The sequence below is a fragment of the Kogia breviceps genome, chromosome 14 (assembly GCF_026419965.1).
Source record: "Kogia breviceps isolate mKogBre1 chromosome 14, mKogBre1 haplotype 1, whole genome shotgun sequence".
Classification (NCBI taxonomy): domain Eukaryota; kingdom Metazoa; phylum Chordata; class Mammalia; order Artiodactyla; family Physeteridae; genus Kogia; species Kogia breviceps.
Genome location: NC_081323.1, coordinates 13,714,809 through 13,739,528, shown reverse-complemented (window position 1 = coordinate 13,739,528; position 24,720 = coordinate 13,714,809). Strand labels below are relative to the sequence as shown.

Sequence of the window (24,720 nt, the reverse complement as noted above, 5' to 3'; positions counted from 1 at the left end):
ACACACTGCACCAATGTCAGTATCTTGGTTTTGATACTGTACTACGGTTATGGAAGATATAATCGTGGGGCCGTGGGGAGGGATTTGAATGAAGCGTATCCAGGATCTCTCTGTATACTTTTTACAACTTCTTATGACTCTGCAGTGGTCTCAAAATAAAAAGCAAAACTGGATTCTGCAAAACAATGGGCCCTTGTCTTACATGCTATCAGGACCGAGGGAAGCATAGTAAAGCTCTCCCATTGACGGTTTTATTCTGCACCAAGTTCACCTGCAAGAGAATTTTTCAGACCTGAAAGAGAGAGCTTAGTCTGGGGCTAAGATTCAAGACCCAGGCTGGTTTTCCTTTCTGACGTAAGACATAAAACTTTTCTTTCTGACGTAAGAACTTCATCTGCTTGGCTGAAAGCCGCTGCTGAGGAGTGGACTGCTGTGCGGGCGTACCTGTATTCAAAACACTGCTCTGTCTTCCTAAGAGAGTTTTGGATAAAGGCTTTCAGATAAGGGAACGGAAACAGTACAAGGTGTGAGGACCAGGCGTGGCCATTAGGAATATAAATTAGATCAGACACTCCGAGGCAATTTGCCAATGTCCCTTACAATTTTAAAGGCAGCCCCAGCAATTTTACTTTGGGTGTCATCCCTAGAGAACTACATGCATGTGCACCCGAGAAGACCCATCCCAGGCAGTGTGGCATTAGTTATAACCAAACTTGGGAGAACTGAGGACCGACCCAGAGCCCTGGGAATGCTATGCAACAGCTAAAAAGAATAAGCTAGATCTCCGTGTCATGAAATAGATGAACGAGACATTTTCTTATTAGAGCAAAAAATGTCCTAGAACAGAATGTTCAGGTCAATGACATTGATAAAAACACATTCATAAAATACATTTCTAAACAATATACTGTGTACTTCAAGGATATATGTGGGTGTTTTGTGTGTTTATGACTAGAAAAAGGTCTGCAAAGCTATTCATTGTATTAGTAATTGTGGATACAGCTGATAGGAGATAGTGACCAAAGGTGGCTATAATTTTATCTAAAATTCTAAAATTTATTGACACATTTTGAGATATTACCTGGGTCATTAAAATTGTATCATAAGAAAGTGCAATATAGGTAATAGAGCTATTTTCTCAGCAAGAGGAGATACATCTATGTGACTCGGAGATCTAACCCAGCCATCTGGGGTCACCCATTGATGAATGCCACCTAAGACTGGAGAGCAAATCCCAATCTAGAGTGTCAACTTCATTAGAGCAGGGAACATGTCTGGCTGATTAGACACTGTATCCTCAGTGCCTGGAACAGTCCCTGGTCTTCAAAAAGAAAGTGAAATAAATTAGTGAATGAGTAACAGCTTTGCTTTTGGTATGTCATATGAATAGAGTCAGTGATTCTAAATGATTGGCAGCCTGACCCAATGAACGAATCAGTGAATGAATTTAGCGTCAACTGTGTCCCTCCTTTATTTATCTGCCTTCTTCATAGCCTTTGGAGAGGAGACTGAAAGTAACTCATTCATCTGGGGAGATGGTTCCCTATGTTTCCCAGCCTAACCCCACAACTTCTATTAAGTAACGTCTTCCCCACTGTAAGGGGACAGGGTGGAGGATGGAGATGTGGACAGGAGGAGGGGCCTGTGGCTGTACCAGTCAGCATGTGGCATCCTTCCCCTAGATGCTGAAGTCGTCCATGGTGACAGCAGCCCCTGAATTTCACTGTGTCTGCAGTTTATTCCTACTCTAAGTTTCACACTGAACACCAAAGATGCGATGTACAAGTATCAGAATGGGGGTCACAGTCTTCTAAGACTAGCTACTCAAAAGGTGGTCTGTGGACTTGCACTGCCAGTGAAATAGACACCTTCCAAGGTTCATGTCCCATGGGAAAGAGCATCTCTTCTCCCACAGTTAATCCCAGGCCTCTCACTGGGCTCCATTGAATCATGTGACCACCACCTGTGAACCAGTCACTAGACAGAGGGATGGGAGATGCAAATTGCCAGGCTCTGGGCCTGTTAGTCGGTTAGCCCCACCCAAGCCACGTGGACAGAGAGTGGGGGAGAGGCAGTTCCCCCAAAGAAAGAAAAGATGGTATTGCCGTGAGACCCACCAGGCCAAAATGCCAGGAACCCGCTGCTCCCACCATGCTCTTTCTTAAGCGATGACTTTCTCCAGCATGCTGTGACTCTGGACATTTCTGCTTTCTCTTCCTGCTTTCTGAGCTCAAAGCAGGGCTACCAGAATCCCTTTGCAATGTATACATGTATCAAATCATCTCATTGTACGCCTTAAACTTGCAAAATATGTCAGTTATATCTCAATAAAGCTGGGGAAAAAAATAAAACTAAGGGGACGGAGGAGCAGGCACACCAAGGGCATGATAGCCAGGCAGAACGTAACATATAATAACCATAATTAACAAACACCTGTATCATGTGGCCAGGAGCTCTTGGACCACTTCTCCCTTCTGGGATGGCCTAGGGGACAGTAGCATCCAACATCCATGTACTTCTTCTGATCGTGTCCTACATACAGTGCTAACACTGGAAGGAAGAGTAAACGAGGGTTCTCAAACTCCTCTCCTGGAGGGGCCAGGCAGGTACTATAAATGAGTGTTCATCCAGGGTGGTGACAATGGCAGTGACCGGCACAGTGTTTGGAACATATAACAGGCTCTCAGTAAATATTGGTTGAATAAGTACATTTATTCATACAGCACATTCATCCATCATATAACAAATATTTACTAAATAGTTATCAAGAACCAGGCCTCGCAGGAGATTTGGGGAATGTAGTGGTGGACAGAATAAAATCCCTGCCATCAGGGAGGTTATGGTCTGGTTGGGAAGACAGACGGACATCAAATCATATATAAACATGTCTAAAAACTGTTACAGTGACTGGCGTGTGAGAGAGAGGGGCATGGGTCTGCAGAAGGTGCCGTGGGAGAAGGGGCCCCATTCAGGAAGGGCCTGGAGAAGTCATGCTAGAGCTGAGACCTCTGAAGGGCGAGCAGGAGGGAATGGTGTTCCAGGCAGAGAGAACAGCATGTGCAAAAGCCTCATGACAGGGAGTGTGGAGTGAGAGGAAGGCCAGCGCCCTGGAACAAGACAGCGAGTGAGGGGAAGCGGATCAAAGCTGTGTTCAGAAGTCTTCGCTTTGTTCTTAGAACAATCAGAGGTTATAAGCAAGGATGAGGTGAAGGGGGCAGGGACACGTTCAGAGTTATGTTGTCAGAAGTCCCTCTGGCTGGTATACAGAGAACAAGCTGGAGGGAGGCCAGAATGGCCCCAGGGAGACAGGTACAGTGGCTGTGGTAGTTGTCCAGGGCAGAGAGCGTGGCGGCTTGGCCCCGGGCAATGGCTGTGGGGTGGAGGGTTCATGGGTTCCATGGATGTTTACGAGATGAACTTGACAACACCCAGTGATGGATTGGATGTGAGAGTTGGAGATGGAGGAGGGAGGATGATCCTGGGCTTTTGGTGCGAGCAGCGGGGCCCTCCACCCACCACCCGTGATAGGGGAGACGGGGGCAGAGCCAGTTCACGATTAGCAGATGTATTTTGAATGAACTCAAATGGAGTGTAGGCGGCCAGAAACGTCCAGGTTTGGGCCACAGCTGTTGTCTCTCCAGAAGCCTGTGATTGCTGTCGGCAGGTTTGGATTTCTAAGTCCTTGAAAGATGCTGGGAGTTGGCCCTCTCTAAGGGCCCCTTGGTCCGACTGGCCATCTGTCCTCTCCATCCAGCAGGCAGGGCCACTGTTCCCAGCCAAGGTAGCAGTGCACTCGGCGGGGTGGGGGCGGGGGGTGCGGAAAGGTGAGCCGCCCACCCGCCTGGGACCCTCCATCTGCTTTTGATCCTTCCCAGCCTTTGAAGTTGCCCCCAGCCCCCACCCTCCAGCTGTCATCTCTTGGGCTCCCCCAGCAGCTCCACGCTCCCCCAGAGCTTCTCCATCCCCGGGGACAGGGGTGGTGACAAGGGTAACAAATGACGGCAGGCCGCTGGCAGCAAGCAGGCTGAGGAGAAGGCAGAGGGTAGGGGCTTTCAGATGCCTCTTTCTTCTCACTCCTCCTAGCCCGGATCTGAAGCAGCAGGGGTATCGGGGTTTTGCAACAGTGCAACACAGGAAAAAAAATTTTTTTGTAAGTGAATCCCACGCCTTTGCTTCCTTTCTCTGCCTTCATGAAAGGGAAGCTGAGTCTTTCTCCTCCCCTCAGACTCTGTTAAGACTGTCTGATTTCTCTCTAACCTCCCCTGCAAAGAGAATAAGCTGGTCTCCTATTTCAGATAATTGTAAGGAGGGGAGGAGAGGGAGAAAGCAAAGGACGTCTCCCCCCAAATTGCGAGAGAACTGAACTCTGCCCATCAGACCACAGTAGGAACCAGTGGTTTCCAGATGGTCCTCATGGTACTTCCCAGTGTCGACCTGACATAAAACGAACTGTGTGTTTCAAGCTTTTGTCCGTGTGAATGCAAATAATGTCAGTAATTACCCTTTATTGAACACCCGCTCACTCATGCCTTTTCTGACTTAATCTGCAGGATAACCTGCCTGGGAGGGTACTATTATTTTCTCCATTTTTTTGGATGAGGCTCAGAGAAGTTAAATAACTTGCCCAAGGTCACAAAGCTCATAAGACACAAAGCTAGGATTTGAACCCATGAAGCAGATGACAGAGCTGGTACTCCCACCAGGTTGCTTAGTGGGTGTTGGAGCTGGATGGATCCTGGGTTCAAATTCTGACCCCATTTTATTCACAAGCTGTGGTTAAGAGCACGGATCCTGGAGCCAGACCACCTGGTTGTGAATCCTGGCTCCACCACTAACTAGCAGTTCACTTTCTGAACCTCAGTCTCCTCATCCCCACCCACGTCTTAGGATTAAGATGAGCCAAGACTTGGAAAGAGCTCCTGGCTCCAGAGTAAATAAATGCTCTTGAAGTATTAGCTATTTTTATTTCTATCATCTGTAAAATGAGCAGTATCATTGGGTCCAGGTTAGGACCTTCAGAGCCCTCAAACCACCAAAGAGATCAGCGCCCCCTCCTCTGCTGTCCCAGGTAGTTCAATAATAAAACAGTATGACCCAGAAAACACAGAATTCGCCCTGTGCTGAAATTTACCAAGCTTTTTATTTATTTATTTTTAAATTTTATTTATTTATTTATTTTTAGCTGCGTTGGCTCTTCGTTGCTGCGCGTGGTCTTTCTCTAGTTGTGGTGAGTGGGGGCCACTCTTCGTTATGGTGTGTGGGCTTCTCGTCGTGGTGGCCTCTCTTGTAGAGCACGGGCTCAAGGCGTGCGGACTTCAGTAGTTGCAGCACGTGGGCTCAGTAGTTGTGGCTCGCGGACTCTAGAGAGCAGTCTCAGTATTTGTGGCACATGGGCTTAGTTGCTCCACGGCATGTGGGATCTTCCCAGACCAGGGCTCGAACCTGTGTTCCCTGCATTGGCAGGTGGATTCTTAACCACTGCGCTACCAGGGAAGTCCACAAAGCTTTTTTTTTTAGATCCTCATGGCAGAACAGGAAAAGTTCACCAAACAGGAATGATCCGCATTTCCTTCGTGCCTATGCTTTGCTCAGACCTAAATCTGTGTTTAGTTGGCCTGTTGGGAAATAGAAGTTGATAATTATATCTCCCTGGGTGGTTGAGAGAATTAAAGGAGATAATGTAAAAGTAATTAGGGAAATTGCCTGGCACATAATAGGTTCTTGGGAAATGAGAGCTATGGTTAGAATTTTTGGAAGGATTTTTCTCCCTGAGTTGTCTTGAACTATTCATGTTGCTATACTTTGTTGTTAATGGTTTGCTTCTATAAGATAGCAATGCCCATAAGCTATAGCTGGCAGCAGGAAAAACAATGGTCAGGTTCTTAACTCATGGTCCTGTTTACTGTGTGAGGACTAACTTTTTTTTTTTAATATATTGTATTTATTTTAAGGACTACTTTTTGGGGTTTTGTTTGTTTTTTGCCGCACCGCACAGCTTGTGGGATCTTAGTTCCCCAACCAGGGATCAAACCCGGGCCCTCAGCAGTGAGAGTATGGAGGCCTAACCACTGGACCTCCAGGGAATTCCCAGGACTAACATTTCTATTGTCTTGGCTTTGTTAGTGATACTTATTTATTTGCCTCCGAAGTATGGTGCATTTGAACTGCTCTAGGTGTGTTTGAATTTTAGATCTTACGTTACCTAACAAAGACCCTAGTGCATTAAATGTAATTATTGATAAATTTAAGTTTAAATCTATCATTTTTTTCTATTTGTTCCATCTCTTTGTTTCTTTTTCTCTACTTTCTTGCCTTCTTTGGATTAATCAAGTATTTTTATTATTCCATTTTCTCCTCCATTAGCTTATTGGCATACATTTATTATTTTATTCTCTAAGCAGTTACCCTAAAGATTATAGAATGCATCCTTGATAAATCTTAAAAAGTTTACTATAAATTAGTACTTGTAACCACCTCAGGAAAATGCAAGGTTCTTAGAACATGTTAAGTTCATTTAGTCCTCTCCTACTCTTGAATTTACCCTTTTATGTTACTCTCCATCCCTTGCTGAATTTTCATGCTTCCAGAGTATTCTTTTGTAGTGCAAGTCTATTTGCTACAAAGTGGCAAATAATCTTAATTTTAGTTTATTTCATTTTTGTCTTCATTTTTGAAGGATTTTTTGCTGACATAGGATTCTACCTTGGCAGGTGAAATTACATTGTTTTGTAGTTTCCATCATTTCTGTTGAGAAGTCTTATTGGTCCTTCTTTAAAGATTTGTCTTATTTACCTTCTGGCTGAATATATTAATATGTTTTCACATATGTGTAGTTTGACTATGATATGCCCAGGAGTATTTTTCTCTGTACTTATCCTGCTTCTGATTCACAGAGCTTCTTGATTCCATTGACTTGATGTCTTTCATCAGTCTTGGAAGGTTTTCTGTCAGTTTTTCATTAAATATTGTTTCTAAGTTGTTCTCTCTGTCTCTCCTCTGTGGCCCCTATTACATGTATGTTAGACCTTTTCTCCATGTCCCATGTTACCTTTATGCTTTTTGTTTGTTTGTTTGTTTTTTTGTTTTGTGGTACGCGGGCCTGTCACTGTTGTGGCCTCTCCCATTGCAGACGGAGCGCAGGCTCCGGACGCACAGGCTCAGCGGCCATGGCTCATGGGCCCAGCCGCTCTGCGGCATGTGGGATCTTCCCGGACCGGGGCACGAACCCATGTCCCCTGCATCGGCAGGCGGACTCCCAACCACTGCGCCACCAGGGAAGCCCTATGCTTTTTTTAAAACCTGTTTTCCAAACTTCTTTCTGAGATGTGTCTACTGACTTATCTTCAAGTTCATTCTTTTCTTCTGCTATATCCAATCTGTGGTTCAACTGCCCTATTGAGTTCTGAATTTCAATTATTGTATTGTTCAGGTTTAGAATTTCCATTTGATTTTTTTAAGGATTCTAGTTCTCTAGTAGCATTGTCCATTGTAAATCTCTTCTCTTGATGATATTATCAAGGTTGCTGGGAAGTCCGTGTTTAGTTACTCTAATATCTGAATCTTATATATGAATTTGTTTTTTATGTCTTGGTTTTTGATTGTTTGGCTTTGTCTCCTTGCATGCCTGGTAATTTTTTATTACATGCTAAACATTGTGTATGCAAAATTGTGGAAACTCTGGAAGATGACATCTTCCCCAAAAGAAAAGTTGCTCTTCTGGCAGGTGGTGATAGTAGAGGCAAATCACTTTGATCCAATAAGGGATGAAAATGATTCAAGACAGGATCTATTTGGTTGGTCTTTACTCCAAGGGAGTGACCTTTCAGAGGTCTCATTAAAAGCCTGGTGTGTTTACCAAGGATTCTCATCCTTTTTTAAAAAATAAATTTTAAACATTTTTTTTCATTGATTGCTGGGAAAATGTTTCACTTACTTATTTATTTGGTTGTGCCAGGTCTTAGTTGCGGCAGGCAGACTCCTTAGCTGTGACATGCAAACTCTTAGTTGTGGCATGCATGTGGTATCTAGTTCCCTGGCCAGGGATTGAACCCGGGCCCGCTGCATTGGGAGCATGGAACCTTAACCACTGCGCCACCAGGGAAGTCCCAAGGATTCTTATCCTTGATGGGCCATGAACTCCAATTTTGTCTCCCTAGTACTGGGAGATTGCCAAAAGCTCTGCTTCGTCTCTTGCCTTCTTAGCCACCCCTTTCTGCTTGACTCTTACCCCACCCAGCTTAGGTTTCAGCAGACGCCTCAAAGGTAATGACTGTCAACAATGTCAGGCTAACTTCTCTGTGGTTCTCATATCTCTAGGATCTTAGCTCCTTGGGTCCTAGCTGTCTTAGTATCCTGAAGTCCAATTTTTGTCTCCCCAATTCAATGAGACTGGAAAACTCTAAGCTGCTTCTTTTTTCTTCTGTGCTTATAAATCGGCAAACATCTTGAGGTGAAAAGTAGTAGAGGTCAGACTTAATTCAGTACATGTCTCACATCTCTCCGGGATCCTGGGCCCTCAAGTCCTACCTTAGTTGCCCTGCAAGGCCTTAAAACAATGTTTTGTAGATTTTATTTTTTATTGTGATAGTGAGATTGAACCAAAAATAGAAACAGTTCCATCATAACTGGGAGGTGAATTCAATTGGAGAGTTTAATACAAATTAGGAAAAATGGCTTATTTTCATTTTCTCCAATATTGGAAGAAAATGCAAATTTAATCCATATTAAAAGGAAGACTCCAGATTAATTAAAGTTTTAACTATAAAAGGTGAAATTCCAAGTCAATAGTTTTAAATGTAGACAAATTTTAATATCCCAGGGTTAAGGAAATCATTTCTACACCTAGGGAAAACATTCATTATTGGGTAAATATATAAGATTTTTTGTTGTTGTTCTACAAGACACCATATATTTTTTAAAAAAACAGACAGATGAAAGGTTAAGAAAAGAAATTTACAACATCTAAAACCAACAATGGAGAGCAGTTCTCCTGCGTTCCCTTACCCCACTGCTCCCTGACCAGGCACCCATTTCCAATAAAGTCTTTTGTTTTTTCAGCAAAAAGAAAAAAATAAATAAATAATAAAACCAACAATGGACTAATACCTAGACTCTACAAGGCACTCTATAGTGCAAGTCAACAAAAAAAGGGGGGAAAAAACCAGTAGAAAAATGGGCAAGGATAAAAGATATGAATAGACAGTTCCTAGAAACTCTAGGAAACTCACAAATTGTGGCCCACAATTATGTGAATATATGATCAAACTCTCTAGTAATCATAGAAAGGAAAATTAAAACAACTATGAGATAATTGCTTTCCATCCAACAGTTTGGCAAAAATTAGAAAGCTGGACAATGCCAAGTGTTAGCAAGAATTTATGAAATTAGAACGCTTATGCACTTCTGGTGGGAATCTGGATTAGCACAGGAATTGTAAAGAACAATCTGCTAGTACTTGGTCAAGTTCAGTTCACATATACCCAATGACACAGAAATCCTCCTCAAATATTTATACGTTTTAAGAATGTGTATGTGTGTGTGTAAACACACATATATAGGTACACATTACATATATATGTATATTTTTAATGAAAATATTCATTGCAGCATTGTTTATGGTAGCTGAGAGATGAAGGCATCCTAGATGTTCATCACTAGGGCAATGCATAAACACAATAGAGTGGGTATGCAGTATGGAATTCTAACTACAAGCTGAATAACCATCCAGCAATCTATACACATTATAAAATCATGGTGCAGACTGGAAAAAAAATCCCCATGAACAGAATGAGGTCTCATGCATAACACTATTCATGTAAATTAAAACACATGTCACAGCACTTCCCTGGCGGTCCAGTGGTTAAGACTCTGCACTTCCAATACAGGGGGCACAGGTTCAATCCCTGGTCAGGGAACTAAGATCCCACATGCCTCATGGCACTGCCACACACACACACACACACACACACACACACACGTCACATAAACAATATAGCATCATTTACAAGGGGACATATTTACATATTCAATACATTAGAGGCATTGTGTAGGGCGGGGTGTAAAATGAAAATAAGAAGGAATTTTAAAAAATTTTTTTAAAGAAGCTAATTCCTCAGTTATAGATTTCGTCTCTCCCTCTCTCCTTCCAAGTTCCTGTCTTCCTCCATCCCTTCCTTCCTGTTAGATGTTAATCAGATGACAGAATGAAGAAGATTCTGTATCAGGTGCCGTGGGGGAAATAAGGATGATTTCCACGTTGGCCTGGCCCTCAAGGACCTTAGGCAAGGTCCTTGGTGAAGACACCAAAGCTTTAGTAGCAATACTCAGTCCTAGAGTTAAAACTCACAGACACCTTCTTGTTCTGCTACAACATCAACAAATGCTATTTCGATGTGCTAATTGCTCTTGAGGATGACAGCAGTACTCAGTAAAATCATAAGCTATGTGACGGAGGCCAGAAGTGTCACATTGCTGTGTCACATCACATTTCCTCATCAGGCTTGTCTGATGACACATAATCCATGGCGCTCAAATGCAAAGGCCTGTAGAGACCAGGAGGAAATACAAGGAAATGGAAAACGAGGGTCAAATGTAAGACACTAGTGAGTGGTGAGGACTGTGGTGAACTGGAGCTCATATGCCTTGACCAGATGGGGCAGCCAGCTGATACTTGCCATGCAGGAACCTGTCAGTATTCTTCCATTCTTCAAGAGAAGCTGAAACTCTAGATTTTTATGTGAAATCGCCTTGTTTTTAAATATTGGCAAATACTTCAAATATTTTTAAACCCTGAGGAGGAGGAAAAACAGTTCATTTTATTTGCAACTGGATTTGGTCATTTAGCTAACAATTTGCTGCCTCTAATACCCGTACTCATAGTGTCTGGATGTTTAGAGACCAATGTAATTTTTTACAACGTTGTTTATTTTTGAACCTTCAGGTATTTGCATATACCCAAAAGGATGAAGGGAGTGAGTTTGGATAAAATGCAAATTTCTGGCAGCTACGGTCAGACAATAGGTTCAATGTCTGCTGTTTGCCAAGCTCCATACAATACGTCTTGACATGTTAAAGGAAAGAGATACCAAAGCCCCTTTCTGGAGTGCCTTGTGGCGTTTGGGGAAAGAGAAAACCCACGTATACTTGGGAACACTTAGGACCCAAATGTTCATCAGCTAACATAAAGACTTCAACACTGGAAGCTGATTTGTGTGGAATTTTCTCATCTGATTAAAAACTATATATAAAGTACTTCCTATATGCAAGTCCTGGGATAAGTGATTTCTTTCTTTGTTAAAAATTAAGTGTTTCAGGGCTTCCCTGGTGGCGCAGTGGTTGAGAATCCGCCTGCCGATGCAGGGGATACGGGTTCGTGCCCCGGTCCGGGAGGATCCCACGTGCCGCGGAGCGGCTGGGCCCGTGAGCCATGGCCACTGGGCCTGCGCGTCCGGAGCCTGTGCTCCACAACGGGAGAGGCCACAACAGTGAGAGGCCCGCGTACCACAAAAAAAAAAAAAAAAAAAAAAAAAAATTAAGTGTTTCAGACACACAGAGATGAAGAGTAACCCTCTGACCGCAGTACACCCACCACCTTGCTTATAGACTAAAAGACAGGGGGTAGCAAACGTTTTCTGCCAGATAGGAAATATTTTCAGCCTTGCAGGTCTCTATGACAACTACTTTACTCAGAAGTTGCAGCATGAAAGTAGCCACGAATGATACAGTAAACCACCAAGTAGGGCTGTGTTCCGAGAAAACTTTACTAATGGACACTGAAATTTGAATTTCACATCATTCTCGCAGGCCATGAAATGTTATCCTTCTTAGGATTTTGTTCAACCATTTAAAAATGTGAAAGCCCTTCTTGGTTCATGGGTCACACAAAACCAGAGGCTAAGCTGGATTTGGATGGGCCAGAGTTTGTGTCAACCTCTGAACGACATTGTTGCACAGCTGAAGCCCCAGGGTACCTCTCCCCAAATTGCATCCCCCAATGACCCCTAGCTAACCATTCTCTTGAAATGGGTGTCTATCATTCTTATACCTACTGTTATCTTTTTATTGCTTATGTCTGTATCCCTAAATAGTGTATAGTATTGATTTGTATATTTTGAATTTCACAGAAATGGTATCATGCCCTGGGTACCCTTCTGTCTCATTGCCTGGTACTTTGTTTGGCAGTCTGTCCATGGTGCTGAGAGGAGCTCCAGAGCAGTCTTTTTCACGGCTGTATTGTATTCCATCGTGTGACCATTCTGCCTGTATTCTTCATTCCCATGGTAGTGAATGGACGTGTAGGTTGCTGCCTGCTAAGTCCTTTCTTTCCAGATCTCATCTCTTGTCATCTTCACCATGACCTTGTTAGGGAGATACTGATAATCCCCACTGTCCACATGAGAAAACTTTTGACCTAGAGCAGTTTGGTAACTTGGTCAAGGTACTGAGTACTGAAATGGAATTTGAATCCACAACCGTTTTACAGTGGAGTCTGAGTTTATAACCATGTCGCCATCAGCCGGTACACTGTGTTCTGTTAGCACGGTGATAAACATATCCTGCCGAGGATGACCTTAGATACTGATTTGTAGTGATTAAACTTAACCTTTTGCTGAGGACAACTTGAATCAGTGGCACACGTTACTGGTTGTAGTTTAGTCCTTTGAAAATCACCATGTCCGATGTTGTGTGTGTTAACCAGAAACCTCGCTCCCTATATAAGTGGCATCATATGGTATTTGTCTTTCTCTTTCTGACTTACTTCACTTAGAATGATAATCTCTAGGTCCATCCATGTTGCTGCAAATGGCACTATTTCATTCTTTTTGATGGCCGCATAGTATTCCATTGTATATATGTACCACATCTTCTTTATCCATTCCTCTGTTGATGGACATTTAGGTTGTTTCCATGTCTTGGCTATTGTAAACAGTGCTGCAGTGAATGTTGGGGTGCATGTATCTTTTAGAAACAGACTCACAGACACAGAGAACAGACTTGTGGCTGCCATGGGGGAGGGAGGGGTTGGGAGTTTGGGATTAGCAGATGCAAAGTACTATACATAGAATGGATAAACAATAGGGTTCTGTTGTATAGCACAGTCTATTAAATATTAAATTATATTAATATTAAACTATATTTAATATCCTGTGATAAACCATAATGGAAAAGAATATGAAAAAGAATGTATATATATATATATATATATATATATATATATATATGTATGTATAACTGAATCACTTTGCTGTGCAGCAGAAATTGACACAACATTATAAATCAACTATATTTCAATAAAATAATTTTTTTTTAAAAAAGAAACCTCATTCTCTGACCACAGTGGGTAGGAATTTAGGAGGAATAAGTACTGACATAGCACAAGAGTTGGAAAAGTTTTCAATGAAAAAAGAGAATGACCCAGAAGACTTGTCCCTATTCTTTCCTGCTCCTGCCCCCAATAGCATTTATCAAGGTCATGGGTAATTCAGGAGCTAGGGTGTTCTTTCTTGGTAGGGACCACAGTGCTGGGCTGTGGGGCTCTGCTGCCTAGAGGGACTTTTTAAGTATCGATGACACCTTTTGAGCCCTTGCCCATCTGTACAAGTGACACCGTGTAACACCGTGTCCATTCTCTCTTAACTACAGTCAACTCCACCTCCTCTTCGTGCCTCTGGCTTTTAGGAGCCCAGTCCTCTCCCTCTCTACCTGTTTCTCCCTTCCTCTACTGGAAAGTCTCCCTGGCTCATTCAGATGACATTTAAAAGAGACCCAAATAAAATTTTTCTAATGCCAAAATACAATGGGAAGGAGGGGAAAGTTTTAATCAAGTGGGTGTATTCTCCAGAGGGGAGCAAGTACTTCATTTCAATTCCTCATTTCCCTTTGATGGAAAGTTTAGTGAATTTTTATGATGTAGAATTTATAAGATGGCTGGGTTTAGGTAATCAGCTTTAATATTTATACTCCTAGGGAAAGAAATAGGAATCATTAGTAAGCATGCATAATTAATGAATAAATTATATTTCCCTTTGTTTTCTTTCAGGTACAAGGAAATGCTAGAACTAGTGATCTCTCCCAGCCTTACTGTAAACAGCGATCGTCCGGGTAAACCGAAGGTTAACTGTGCCGACGCTGATGTCTGGACTCTGAGTGACATAGAAGGTAGGCCTCCTGCTGTGCATTTTGGTGGGCCCTGTGGTGATCCCCGCTCACCCCACAGGATATGGTAAGGGACTGATAGCCTTCAGCACACATCCTCTCACAAGTACTGTTGTTATGACAATTTCTCCTCCCACCCAATTAGATTGTTGACTCCGGACCAAAACTTTCGCATACGTTGCTAACAATTTTGTCTAGTCATGAGAGGTAAAAGTGTGCTCGTTCCTGTTCTGAATGTCCTGTCTGGGTCTCCAGTTCCAAGAAATGCTGACACCTCCATAGACGCTAGTCAGTTTTGGGTGTATTCCAGGCCCAGGCCCCAGGCATGCCCTGCAGGCTCTGGGGCTGGACCTCTGAGTTCTCTCCTGCCATCGCCACATCCAAGCAGGCGTCTTGTTTATGGGGGTTTGACGTTGGGACAAGAACTCATCTGCCTTTGGCTTTCAGGTTGGGTTGCAGTCAAGGAAGCCGAGGAGAGTTAAGCTGTTTAAAAAACTATTGGCAAATGATGCAGTCAGACTAGTTTTCACTAGACAATTCCAGCTATTGTTTGCACTGTTTGGGATCTGTCAGCCTTCCTGGTAGAGTGCAGAGTTACTTAGCAAAAGGCATTAAGCTATTATGTTTAACCATTGGGCTTAACCCTTTGTTTGAGCAGCTTTGGGATTTGCTGTTGGTGTTCCGAAACTCTCAGCTGTCTCTCCTTCACTGTCTGTGTTTGATGCCAGCTCATGGGGGCACAGTGCTATGTAATTGTCATGGAAAACCAAAGAGACGTGAGGCTAGTTGAATATAACATCAGAAGGAATTTGCTTTTAAGCAACTCCAGGTTTTGGGGAATAATTACTGCCGTCACCAGGATAGCAGTAATAATGTCTTGTGTGCTGGGCATGAAGCTGGAACAGCCCTGCTAAAAATACCATCAAGAGGGTCTGGGCTCCTGTGACCAGCACACCCTCGTTCCTCCTGTTCCTTTGGAGCGTCTGTGTAAGCCACCCTGGGTTCTTTGAGAGTTTGAGATCATTTATTGAGCCCTGTTCAAAGAGAGTCATCCTTTTCCTTCTAAGTGAAGGCACCAGTCAACTACAGACTCTTCATTTCAGAGCCAGTAGAGACAGGAAAAGGCATAGACTGCTGAGGGAGGAAGATCCCAGGCTGACTCCCAACCCCACTGCTTCCCAGCCAAATGATCTTGGGCAAATTGTTTAACCTTCCTGAGCCTCAACTTTCTCACCTGCCAAATGGGGGCAGAATCATGACCACTTCATAGGATGCTTACTGCAAGGATCAAATGGGGTGATGTTGTGTAAAGCGCCTGGCACACCTTGGGGGCAAATAGCCACAGGGAACTCAAAACCATGATTGCAAACTGGCTGCCAGGCCTGGCCCTCAGGTATGTCTTTGTTTGGTTTATACTGTGCTTTAAATAAAAGTGAACTTGTAAAAATTGGGAGAGCTCACATAAATATCTGGATTTCTAGTTTTTCTTGAGATGCCGAATTCTTTAGAAGTGCTGGGCCCATGTTCCCACCTGGCTTCCACTAGTACGAGCTGAGGGGCAGCTGTCAAGAAGACGAGTGCCTGCCACTGCCTCTTGTCCTTCGTTTTTTGTGAGCAACTACTTTGTCCCAGGCACTATTCAGAGCAATAGAAATTGAAATTAATTCTCCTCCTCCTCAGTCACTATCAAAGCAAACTCTTGGCACCTGCTATGTGTCAGGCATTAAAATGTATTAACTCTTCAGTGTCTGCAACTCTAAGAAGTGGATACTCGTTTGACAGATGAGGAAACTGAGGCACAGAGAGGCTACGTAACTTGTCTGAGATGACAGTTAAGCGACAGCCAAAATTTGAACCTAAGTAGTCTGACTCCAAAGTCTGTTTTCCTAATCAGTACACTTTCTCATGTAATTATTACACCCCTATTAGGCTACAAGCCCATTTCACGGATGTGGAAGTTGAGGCTTGGGGAGTTGAGTAACCAGCTTAAAGTCATACAACTTGTGGCAGGGCCAGGAATCAGACCCAGGCACTCTGGCTCCAGAATTCTCATGTCTAAAGTCAATTATCACTTTCTGCAAAGATCTTAAGGGTCTGCAGACCCCATATGTCCATCCCGTACAGTGGTGGCACCCACAAACACATTGTCTGTCTCCTTTTTGTGACTTGGAGCTGTCTGTACCCTTTACTGCCCTGGGGCAATCTGAGGCCAAGGCTAAGGCTTTGGGTGTGAGCAATGGGGCAGAAAGAGGTTGCTTCCAAATTCAGAGCAGGCAGGGGGCTGGCAGGGTCTGGTTGGTCTCTCTCTCTCCCCCCGCCCCCACACTCTCTCTCTCTCTCTCTCTCTCTCTCTCTCTCTCTCTCTCTCTCTCTCTCTCTCTCTCTCTCTCACACACACACACACACACACACACGTTTCTTTCTCTTGATTGTTGACATGGGCGGTGAGCTCCAGGACTCTGCAGGAGACATTCCACCCTAGTTGTGGCCTCAAGTGCCAGACTCAGCTGCCCTTCCTGCCTGGCCTCTGGTCTCCCTCCTCCTGGGCCCTTCCTTCTGTTACAGAGTGAATGTTACTGAGTGACTGCAAGGGTCCAGGTCCAAGGAGGACCCCAGTAGCCATGAACCATGAGGCCTACACTCCGGGGGGTTCTGGGGTGGGGGGAATGTGGACACCAAAAGCCCCCCGGTGGCTCCCATTGCATTTCTGGCTCTGGCTCCTACCAGATGTAAGTCCCTGGTCTAGTGGCTTAACCTCTTGGGGGCTCATTTGCCTCTTCTGTTAAATGGAATAATTATGCCACCAACCTCATAGAGTTGATGGGAGGATAAAATGACTTAAAATATGGAGAGGACTTGGTGTTTCAAAAAAGTATAGAATAAGATCTAAATTCCTTCCCCTTGGTCAAGTAGGCTCGACTTTTTTTTTTTTTTTAATTTATTTTTGGCTGCACTGGGTCTTCGTTGCTGCACGCGGGCTTTCTCTAGTTGTGGTGAGCAGGGGCTACTCTCCATTGCGGTGCACAGGCTTCTCGTTGCGGAGCACGGGCTCTAGGCACACGGGCTTCAGTAGTTGTGGCACGTGGGCTCTAGAGCACAGGCTCAGTAGTTGCGGCGCATGGGCTTAGTAGCTCCACGGCATGTGGGATCTTCCCGGACCGGGGCTCGAATCCCCTGCATTGGCAGGCGGATTCTTAACCACTGTGCCACCAGGGAAGCCCTCAGGTGGGCTCTACTTGCCTGTCCCTGCCAGCCTCTCAGACTCATCTCTACCCCGTCACCTCTGCTCACTGGACCCAGCCCCTGGCCTTATTTCTTTTGCTCTAACTCATAAGTGTGATTCTGCCATCAGGGCCTTTGCACTTGCTGTTCCTCTGCCTGGACCAGGCTTCACCCCATCTCTGCAGGACCATCCCCTCATCCTTCAGTTCTCATTAGAGAGGTCTTTCCTTTCAAAAGTAATCATTTGTTCATTCATTCATTCAACAAATGTTCACTCAAACACGTATCCAGCATTGTTTTAAGTACTAAGAAGACAACACAAAACCCGTGCCTCTTAGAGCCCTGCCTAGGGTGCTGGCAGGGCAAGAGTCTGATGACAACAATAGATATACAGCATGTTTTATACACACACACACACAAAATATATATATATCAAAATATATAGCAGGTTGGATGGTGATATGTACTGGGGGGGGAAGCAGGGTGGGATGTGAAATGCAGCGATATGGGGTTGCAGTTTTTGTTAGGGTGGCTAGAAATGATGTCACTGGGAAGGTAACGCATTTGAATAAAGACCTGAAGGAGGTGTGGGCGGGCACTTCTTGGTCACAGGGAAGAAGAGCCTTAGGAGCAGAGAAGATAGCAAATGCAAAGCTCCTGAGGCAGCAACGGTTCCAGAGCATGTGAGAAGCAATAGGAAGGCTGGTGTGGCTGGAGCCCAGTGAGCAAGGGGCCAGTGACGGGGAGCTGAGGTCAGAGAGATACCCAGGGTCAGACCATGCTGGACTTTGTGAGCCATTGGAGGGACTTGGCTTCTACCCTGAGTGAGATGGGAGCCGTGGCGGAGGGGTGCGGTTGGGACCAGATGAGGGACAATCTGATCTACAGGTTGAAAGGCTCCCTCAGGCTGCACATGAGAACGGACTGCGGGTGGGGACAGAATGGGAGCCCGGGTAGCAATGAAGGCGTTACAATAACCCAAGTGAGAGGCCAAGGTGGCTTAGATGGGGTGGTAGTGATGGAGTGGGGAGAAAAGGCCAGATTCTGGATCAGGTTTGAGGAGAGAGCCAACAGAATATTCAGCCACGGTATTTGGTTTGTTTAATATTTTCTTCATATTCCCACTCTTTGCCGGAAATTATGTGTTTATTCACTTGCAGTTTGTCTGCCTCCCCAGCAGAATGTAAGTTCTCTGAAGGCAGATCTTGCCCACTTTATGCCTACGTATCTTGACCACTGAGAACAAGGCATGACGCATAGTACGTACTTAAGAAATACTTGTCACTAGAAAACAAACTTATGGTTACCAAAGGGGGAGTGGGGTGGGGATAAATTAGGAGTTTGGAATTAACTGATACACACTACTGTATATAAAATACATAAGTAACAAGGACCTACTGTATAGCACAGAGAACTATACTCAATATCTTGTAACAACCTATAATGGAAAAGAATCTGAGAAAGAATATATATATATATGAACCACTTTGCTGTACACCTGAAACATTGTAAATCAACTATACTTCAAATTTTTTAAATGATACTTGCCATATTTAAAAAAAAAGAGAAATACTTGTGGAAGGAATGAAGACAGAAGACAGAGCACTCTGCAGGACGATAGGACAGGGTGATTGAATGAGTGCTACCCTCTGTGAGCCCCCTGTGGTATGACATCTCACGGCCTTAACACATTCTGTGTCCCCTGCCTGCAGCACCCTCCCTTTCCTCTTTTTTTTTTTTTTTTTTTTTAAGACAATCCAATTTCTGGTCACCAGGTAACACATAAATACACGATCCTTATAAAAATTTGAACGTTAGGCCAAATCCCCCTTTACCACATCCACGCAATCTTAGTCATCACCTCCCCTCCCCAGCAGTAGCCACTGTTTTGTGTTCCTGTTATGGAAGACTTTCTCTATGCATTACATATGTGTAAACGTATATTTCTATAATTTAAGTATGTATATTTATGTCTCACATTCTCTTGTGCATCAAACCCACCTTGGAAGGTCTTTTGGCACACCGGTTGCAGGGCCCCATCACCAGCATTTCTGATTCTGTAGTGGTTTGTGGTGGGGCCCAAGAATCTACATTTCTAACAATTCCCAGACAATGCTGGTGTTGCCAGTCCAGGGACCAAACTTTGAGAACCAGCCTCCAGGGCTGGTTTTAAACCTGTCTGCACATTGGACTCTCCTGGAAAGTTTTTTTAAAAATTCAATGCTCATGTCCAGATCTTACCCCCAAAGAGTCTGATTTAATTGGTCAGAAGTGTGACACCCCCCCCCCCAAAAAAAAAGAAGTGTGACCCAGGCAATGCAATTTTTTTAAAGCTCTCCAGAGGCGCCCAGTACTGTGCACCCAAGGTTGAGAACCATTGCTCTAGGTGGTGAATTCCTCTAGGACAATTTTTTATTCCTACATATGTATTTAAATTTCTGTTCCTAATTAGCAGACAGCTCAGTGTCTGGCTCATGGTAGGTCCTTAAAATTTATTAATGGGTGGGTAGGTGGGTGAGTGGGTGGGTGAGTGGATGGACGTTGGGTGGATGGTTGGGTAAGTAGATGGATGGGTGATGGGTGGGTGGTGGATGAATAGAGTAACCTTTAGGAACCACAGATAACTTCAGATTGATATTGCCTTTGAATCTTTAGTAAAGTTTCTTTAACTTCCCCCTGCCTCTTTTTCCATATCTATAAAGTAGAGAGAACAACTTCTTGGTTGAGTTGTTATGGGGAATAGAAGAGATAAGGCCCATGTAGTCCTTAGCAGAGTGCCTGGCTTGTAGGAACCACTTGAGAAATAGAAGCTATCATTCATTACTATTTAAGGGAAAATTGGATTTGAATTGTATCCCATCTTCTGGAAGGAGGAGGGAAAAAGTTATGGAACTAAGAAAGCAAAGCTGAATCGAGAAAAAATTATTTTCGTTGGAAATGCAGACACATTTTGCAAAAGCTGAGGCTATAATCTCATTAAGTGTTTCATCGGAGAGGTGAAATCACCTCCCCACAGAGCAAGCTGGGCTGTCATCCTCACTCAGACTGCCTGCCCCTCCTCTGCCCTGGGCATGATATGGAGTAATTTCCAGTTTCAGTCTCACCGGTTCTAGCCAGGGGCTGGCAGATTTTCTTTCATTTCACCCAAGCCAGGTTGAGCTGCCCAGAGCTTTGCCCAGGTCTGGCCTGCGGAGCCACGGATGAGTTTCACCTTTCCCGCTTTTAAGCCTTTCTCAGCCAGCTTCCTGTGGGGCTCACATGCTGAACTCCTAATACAGTGCTCCCTCCTGCTGTTGCTAACCCTGGTCTGAGTGCTGTTTAAAGCACCCACAGTAAGGAGATGAGCTGATGAAATTTACAGACACGCAGCTTTCGTAGCCAAGACCTTCCTCAAGACATCTTGCATTAGAAGTTGTCTCATCTCACGGGGGATCAGTTAGAAGTGGCCCTTGGGATCCAATTAGACAATATAATAGTGGTTGCTGCTTTTAGAATCATTAGCTTCTTAATCCTCCCAGTGAGAGGTTAAAAAAAAAAAAAAAAAAAGTGTGAACATTCAAATTGGGCTCACAATTGAAGTGGCTGAAACGAGAGCCCCAGGAGAATAGAAGACTAATAATAGCTCCTGTGTGTTGAGCAGTTACCATTTGGCAGGTACCTGCCCCGTGTAATCCTTGCGACAGCCCTGCAGGGATGAGATGGTACCCCATTTTGTGGATGTGGAAACTGAGGTTTAGAGAAAGGACGTGATGGGCTCAGAGCCACACAGTTACAGTGCAGCAGAGTCAGGATTTGAATTTGGGTCTGACCCCTTCAGCCCACGTGCTTTTCTTTTTGGAAGCAACATTAAGATGACAAATTATGAGATTTGGATTGTAGATCTGGTCCACAGTAGGTGCATGGTGAGCATTTGTTGAATGCCTGAATGAATGAGCCAGCTGTGTGTGTCGTTGGGCAAGTCACATCACACAGTCACGCACACACACAATCACACAGTAGGTGTGCACTCACACACACAGACCCCAGCTCTGATTTCCTCATATTACATCAGCTCACTTATATTCCCTTCTTGGCCCCAATATGAGTTTGAGTTTGTGACTTCTGGAATGGAGATTTATTTTTATGAACCCAGAACTGGGACTTTTTCGTAATTTGCAGTTCTTCATTAGCCTGTGGTCTAAACCCTCGCTACTCAAAGTATGGTTTCCGGGCCTGCCATGTCAGCATCACCTGGGAGCTTCCTTGACCTAAAGACTGGAGTCTGCGTTTTCATAAGATCCCCAGGCAAATCCTGTGCATATTAATGTTCCAGGTGCTCTGCTCTGTATCATTCACTTCCTTCCTTTGTACCTTGTTATCACTGTAATTAAGTACTTTCCTTATCTATTTAAGTATTTGTTTACCGTCTATCTCCCCCACTAAACTGGAGGGTCCGTGAGGACAGGAACTCTGACTGCTTTTGCTGGCACATGGCAGGCGGTGAATGAATGAATGAATGAATGAATGAACGAGCTCATCCTGAGGCTCTGGCCATCTGTTTAGCTAATCCTGCTCCCTTTGCCCATTAAAACCTGGACAGGAGGAGAGGCTTAGGGTTTTAAATTCACAAGTAAATGGAGGAGGCTCTCTGCCCCTCCCTTGGGAGCCGGCTGCCCCATTTTATGTGCTAGCCACATCCCTCAGAGACACATGGTAAAGCTTGAAGTAAATAGATGTGACTACACTGAGTCAGGTCACCAGGGCTGCTTTCACCACTGGCAACGTGGATACAAGTTGCCATCAATGATTGCGCCACTGACCCCAATCTCGTTGATCAGGCAAGTACAGTGGCACTGCCAAGTTCGAGAACAGGAGCCTGTGGTCAGTGGGAAGGGCATCTCCATCTACCAGGCACCAGATCTTACCAGTATCAAAGGGCGCTGCTTCTACCGCATATGGTGCCTTCACCACCCTGAAGATGCTTGGGGCTCACTTGAGGAATGGAGTCAAAGGGTCATCTGCCGCTTGTGCTGAGGGTTCCATGTTTGTGATGGAGTGACCAGGAGAAGTATGACCACTCCCCCTAGATTGCCAGCATGCCCTCCGGGTCTGTGACACTGACATCATGGAGGAACCTGTGGCCACAGGCCACGCCCTCTCTGCCCCTCTGGCAAGCTGAGGTACTCTGACTGTGCTGCCGTCCAGAGCATCACGCCTGCATCCAGTGGCATTGCCGTGTCTGTGAGCCAGATCATTCCTGAGCTGCATGGGACGCTCTGTGGCATGGCCTCCCATGTTTCCACTTCAGTGTATCTGTCTGGCTCTGACTTAGCGTTTGGAGAAGGCTGTCAAACCCAACAGCATCCAGAAAGTGGTGATGCGGGCGTCTAGGGGATCAACGAAAGACATCCTGGGCTACGTTGAGGACAGGGTTGTTCCTGCGACTTGAGCGATGATGCCCACTCCTCCACCTTTCACGGCGTTGCCCACACAGTCACTGTCAGGCCCATTGCCTGGTACGCAGGTGACGGATGGCTCCAACTGCATCTGGGCCTCCTGGTCCACAGGGCCTCTGCGGACTAATAGCCCTGAACCACAGCAAGAGCTTCAGAGGAAGAGAGAGGCTCTCTGCTCTTGGGGAGTCCCTGCCCCACCTTTGCACCCAAAGCACTGAGCATGGCTGTCCTTTACACCCTCCCACCCCAGGTCCCCGAGGAAGGGAAGGAGCTTGGGGGCCCTACATTGGCACAGACCATCAGGAATCTCCATGAGGTCTGCACCATCCTTGCCAGCGAAGAAAGGAAGAAGAAAGGGAGGGAATGAAAGGGAAGGAGATTATTCTATATATAATACATTCATTTTCCAGGTTCTCAATTCTCCCAAGTGTCCCAGGATAAAAAAGTTAAATGTGATACCAGTTTAAAAAAAAAAAAAAAAAGCCTGTGCTTTTCAAAAATCACAGTCTGCAGAAGAAAAATCTCTTAGCACTGACTAAATGCCTGTTTCTTCCTTGCACAGTCTTCCTGGGGGTTGCTGGGGTGGAAGAGGACCATAGGTTTGCACAGCAGGAGAGGGAGAACTGCCCTGGTAGGGAAGGCTGATTGCATAACAGTTCAGAGGAACAGAGGAGGGGGAGCTGCGAGGTGAACATGCAAATCAGGGCGCAGAGGTTGGGGGCAGGGGGAGATGCTTGCTTCAGATTTCTAGAATGCCGAGTTAATCCAAGCCCCTAGGACTGTTTCCATAGATTTCTATGTTTATGAATATTTACATATTTATTAAAGAAAACATATTCAAAATGTTTAATTCAGTAACTTATATATTACTAAACAGAACTCAAATCGTGGGCTTTTACCAGTGATGAGACTGGGGCTCTTTCAGAATGAGACTGTCCTGGGGGAGGATGAGGAAGGGGATGTGGGAGGCTCTGCCTGGGGCAGGAAACCCCCGAGCAGGGAAATTAGCAGTGAGTGAGCACCTACTGTGCACCGGCACCTTGCCTTGGCATTAGATCCCTTCTGTCCCCGACTTTTTAAAAATACGACACATAGTAAGAAATATATTTTTACACAGGCATTCAGCACACACACAACACATACACAACACATTCTCACGCCTACAACTGGAACAAAAGTATCCCACAGCACCTCCTTACTATGATCAATATACGCTGATGCTGTCCAGCCTTTTTTTTTTTTTTAAGATTTATTTATTATTTATCTTTGTATTTTATTTATGTTTGGCTGTGTTGGGTCTTAGTTGCGGTACGTGGGATCTTTCGTTGAAGTGCGCGGGTTCTTCATTGCAGCGCGCGGGCTTCTCTCTGATTGTGGTGTGGCACGCAGGCTCCAGGGCACGTGGGCTCTATAGCTCGCGACACACGGGCTCCCTAGTTGAGGCACACGAGCTCAGTAGTTGTGGCGTGAGATTAGCTGCCCCGTGGCATGTGAGATCTTAGTTCCCTGACCAGGGATTAAACCCACGTCCCCTGCATTGTAAGGCAGATTCTTTACCACTGGACCAGCGGGACTTCAGGACTCGTCCTCTCACCCCAGTGGCTTGGGACTCGAACAGAATGTGACTCTGCCAGGGAGGTGATTAAGGAGATGGACTTGGCGCTCAAATAGCCCTTGGGTTCAAGTCCCAGGTCCCACGTCCACAGGCTGTGTGACCTGAGCAAGGCACTTAGCCTCTGGGCCCTCACCTTCCTCATCAGTGCAGTGGGGATAATGACATTGTCGGCCTTGTAGCATTGCCATGAGGATTAAATGAGTTCATGCGTGTAGGCCGTTAACACGCGCCTGGCACATGGCAAACATCTAAGTGGGTGCTGGTTGCTGTTATGATAATGATTGTCATCGTGGG

The 24,720-nt window shown here is 44.9% G+C and overlaps 1 protein-coding gene across 5 annotated transcripts in view; it reads left to right on the top strand.

Annotated features, from left to right (window-relative positions):
- EYA2 (EYA transcriptional coactivator and phosphatase 2) overlaps nucleotides 1-24,720 on the top strand; it is a 251,291-nt gene that overhangs the window by 68,178 nt on the left and 158,393 nt on the right. For 4 of the 5 annotated variants that reach the window (XM_067013899.1, XM_059038755.2, XM_067013897.1 and 1 more), the window contains exon 2: nucleotides 14,039-14,157. In XM_067013899.1, coding sequence (XP_066870000.1) covers nucleotides 14,049-14,157 — 109 coding nt within the window. In that variant the 5' untranslated portion in view covers nucleotides 14,039-14,048. Of the gene's footprint in view, nucleotides 1-14,038; nucleotides 14,158-24,720 lie in introns of those variants that run through there. The other variant, XM_067013900.1, reaches the window with a different exon arrangement.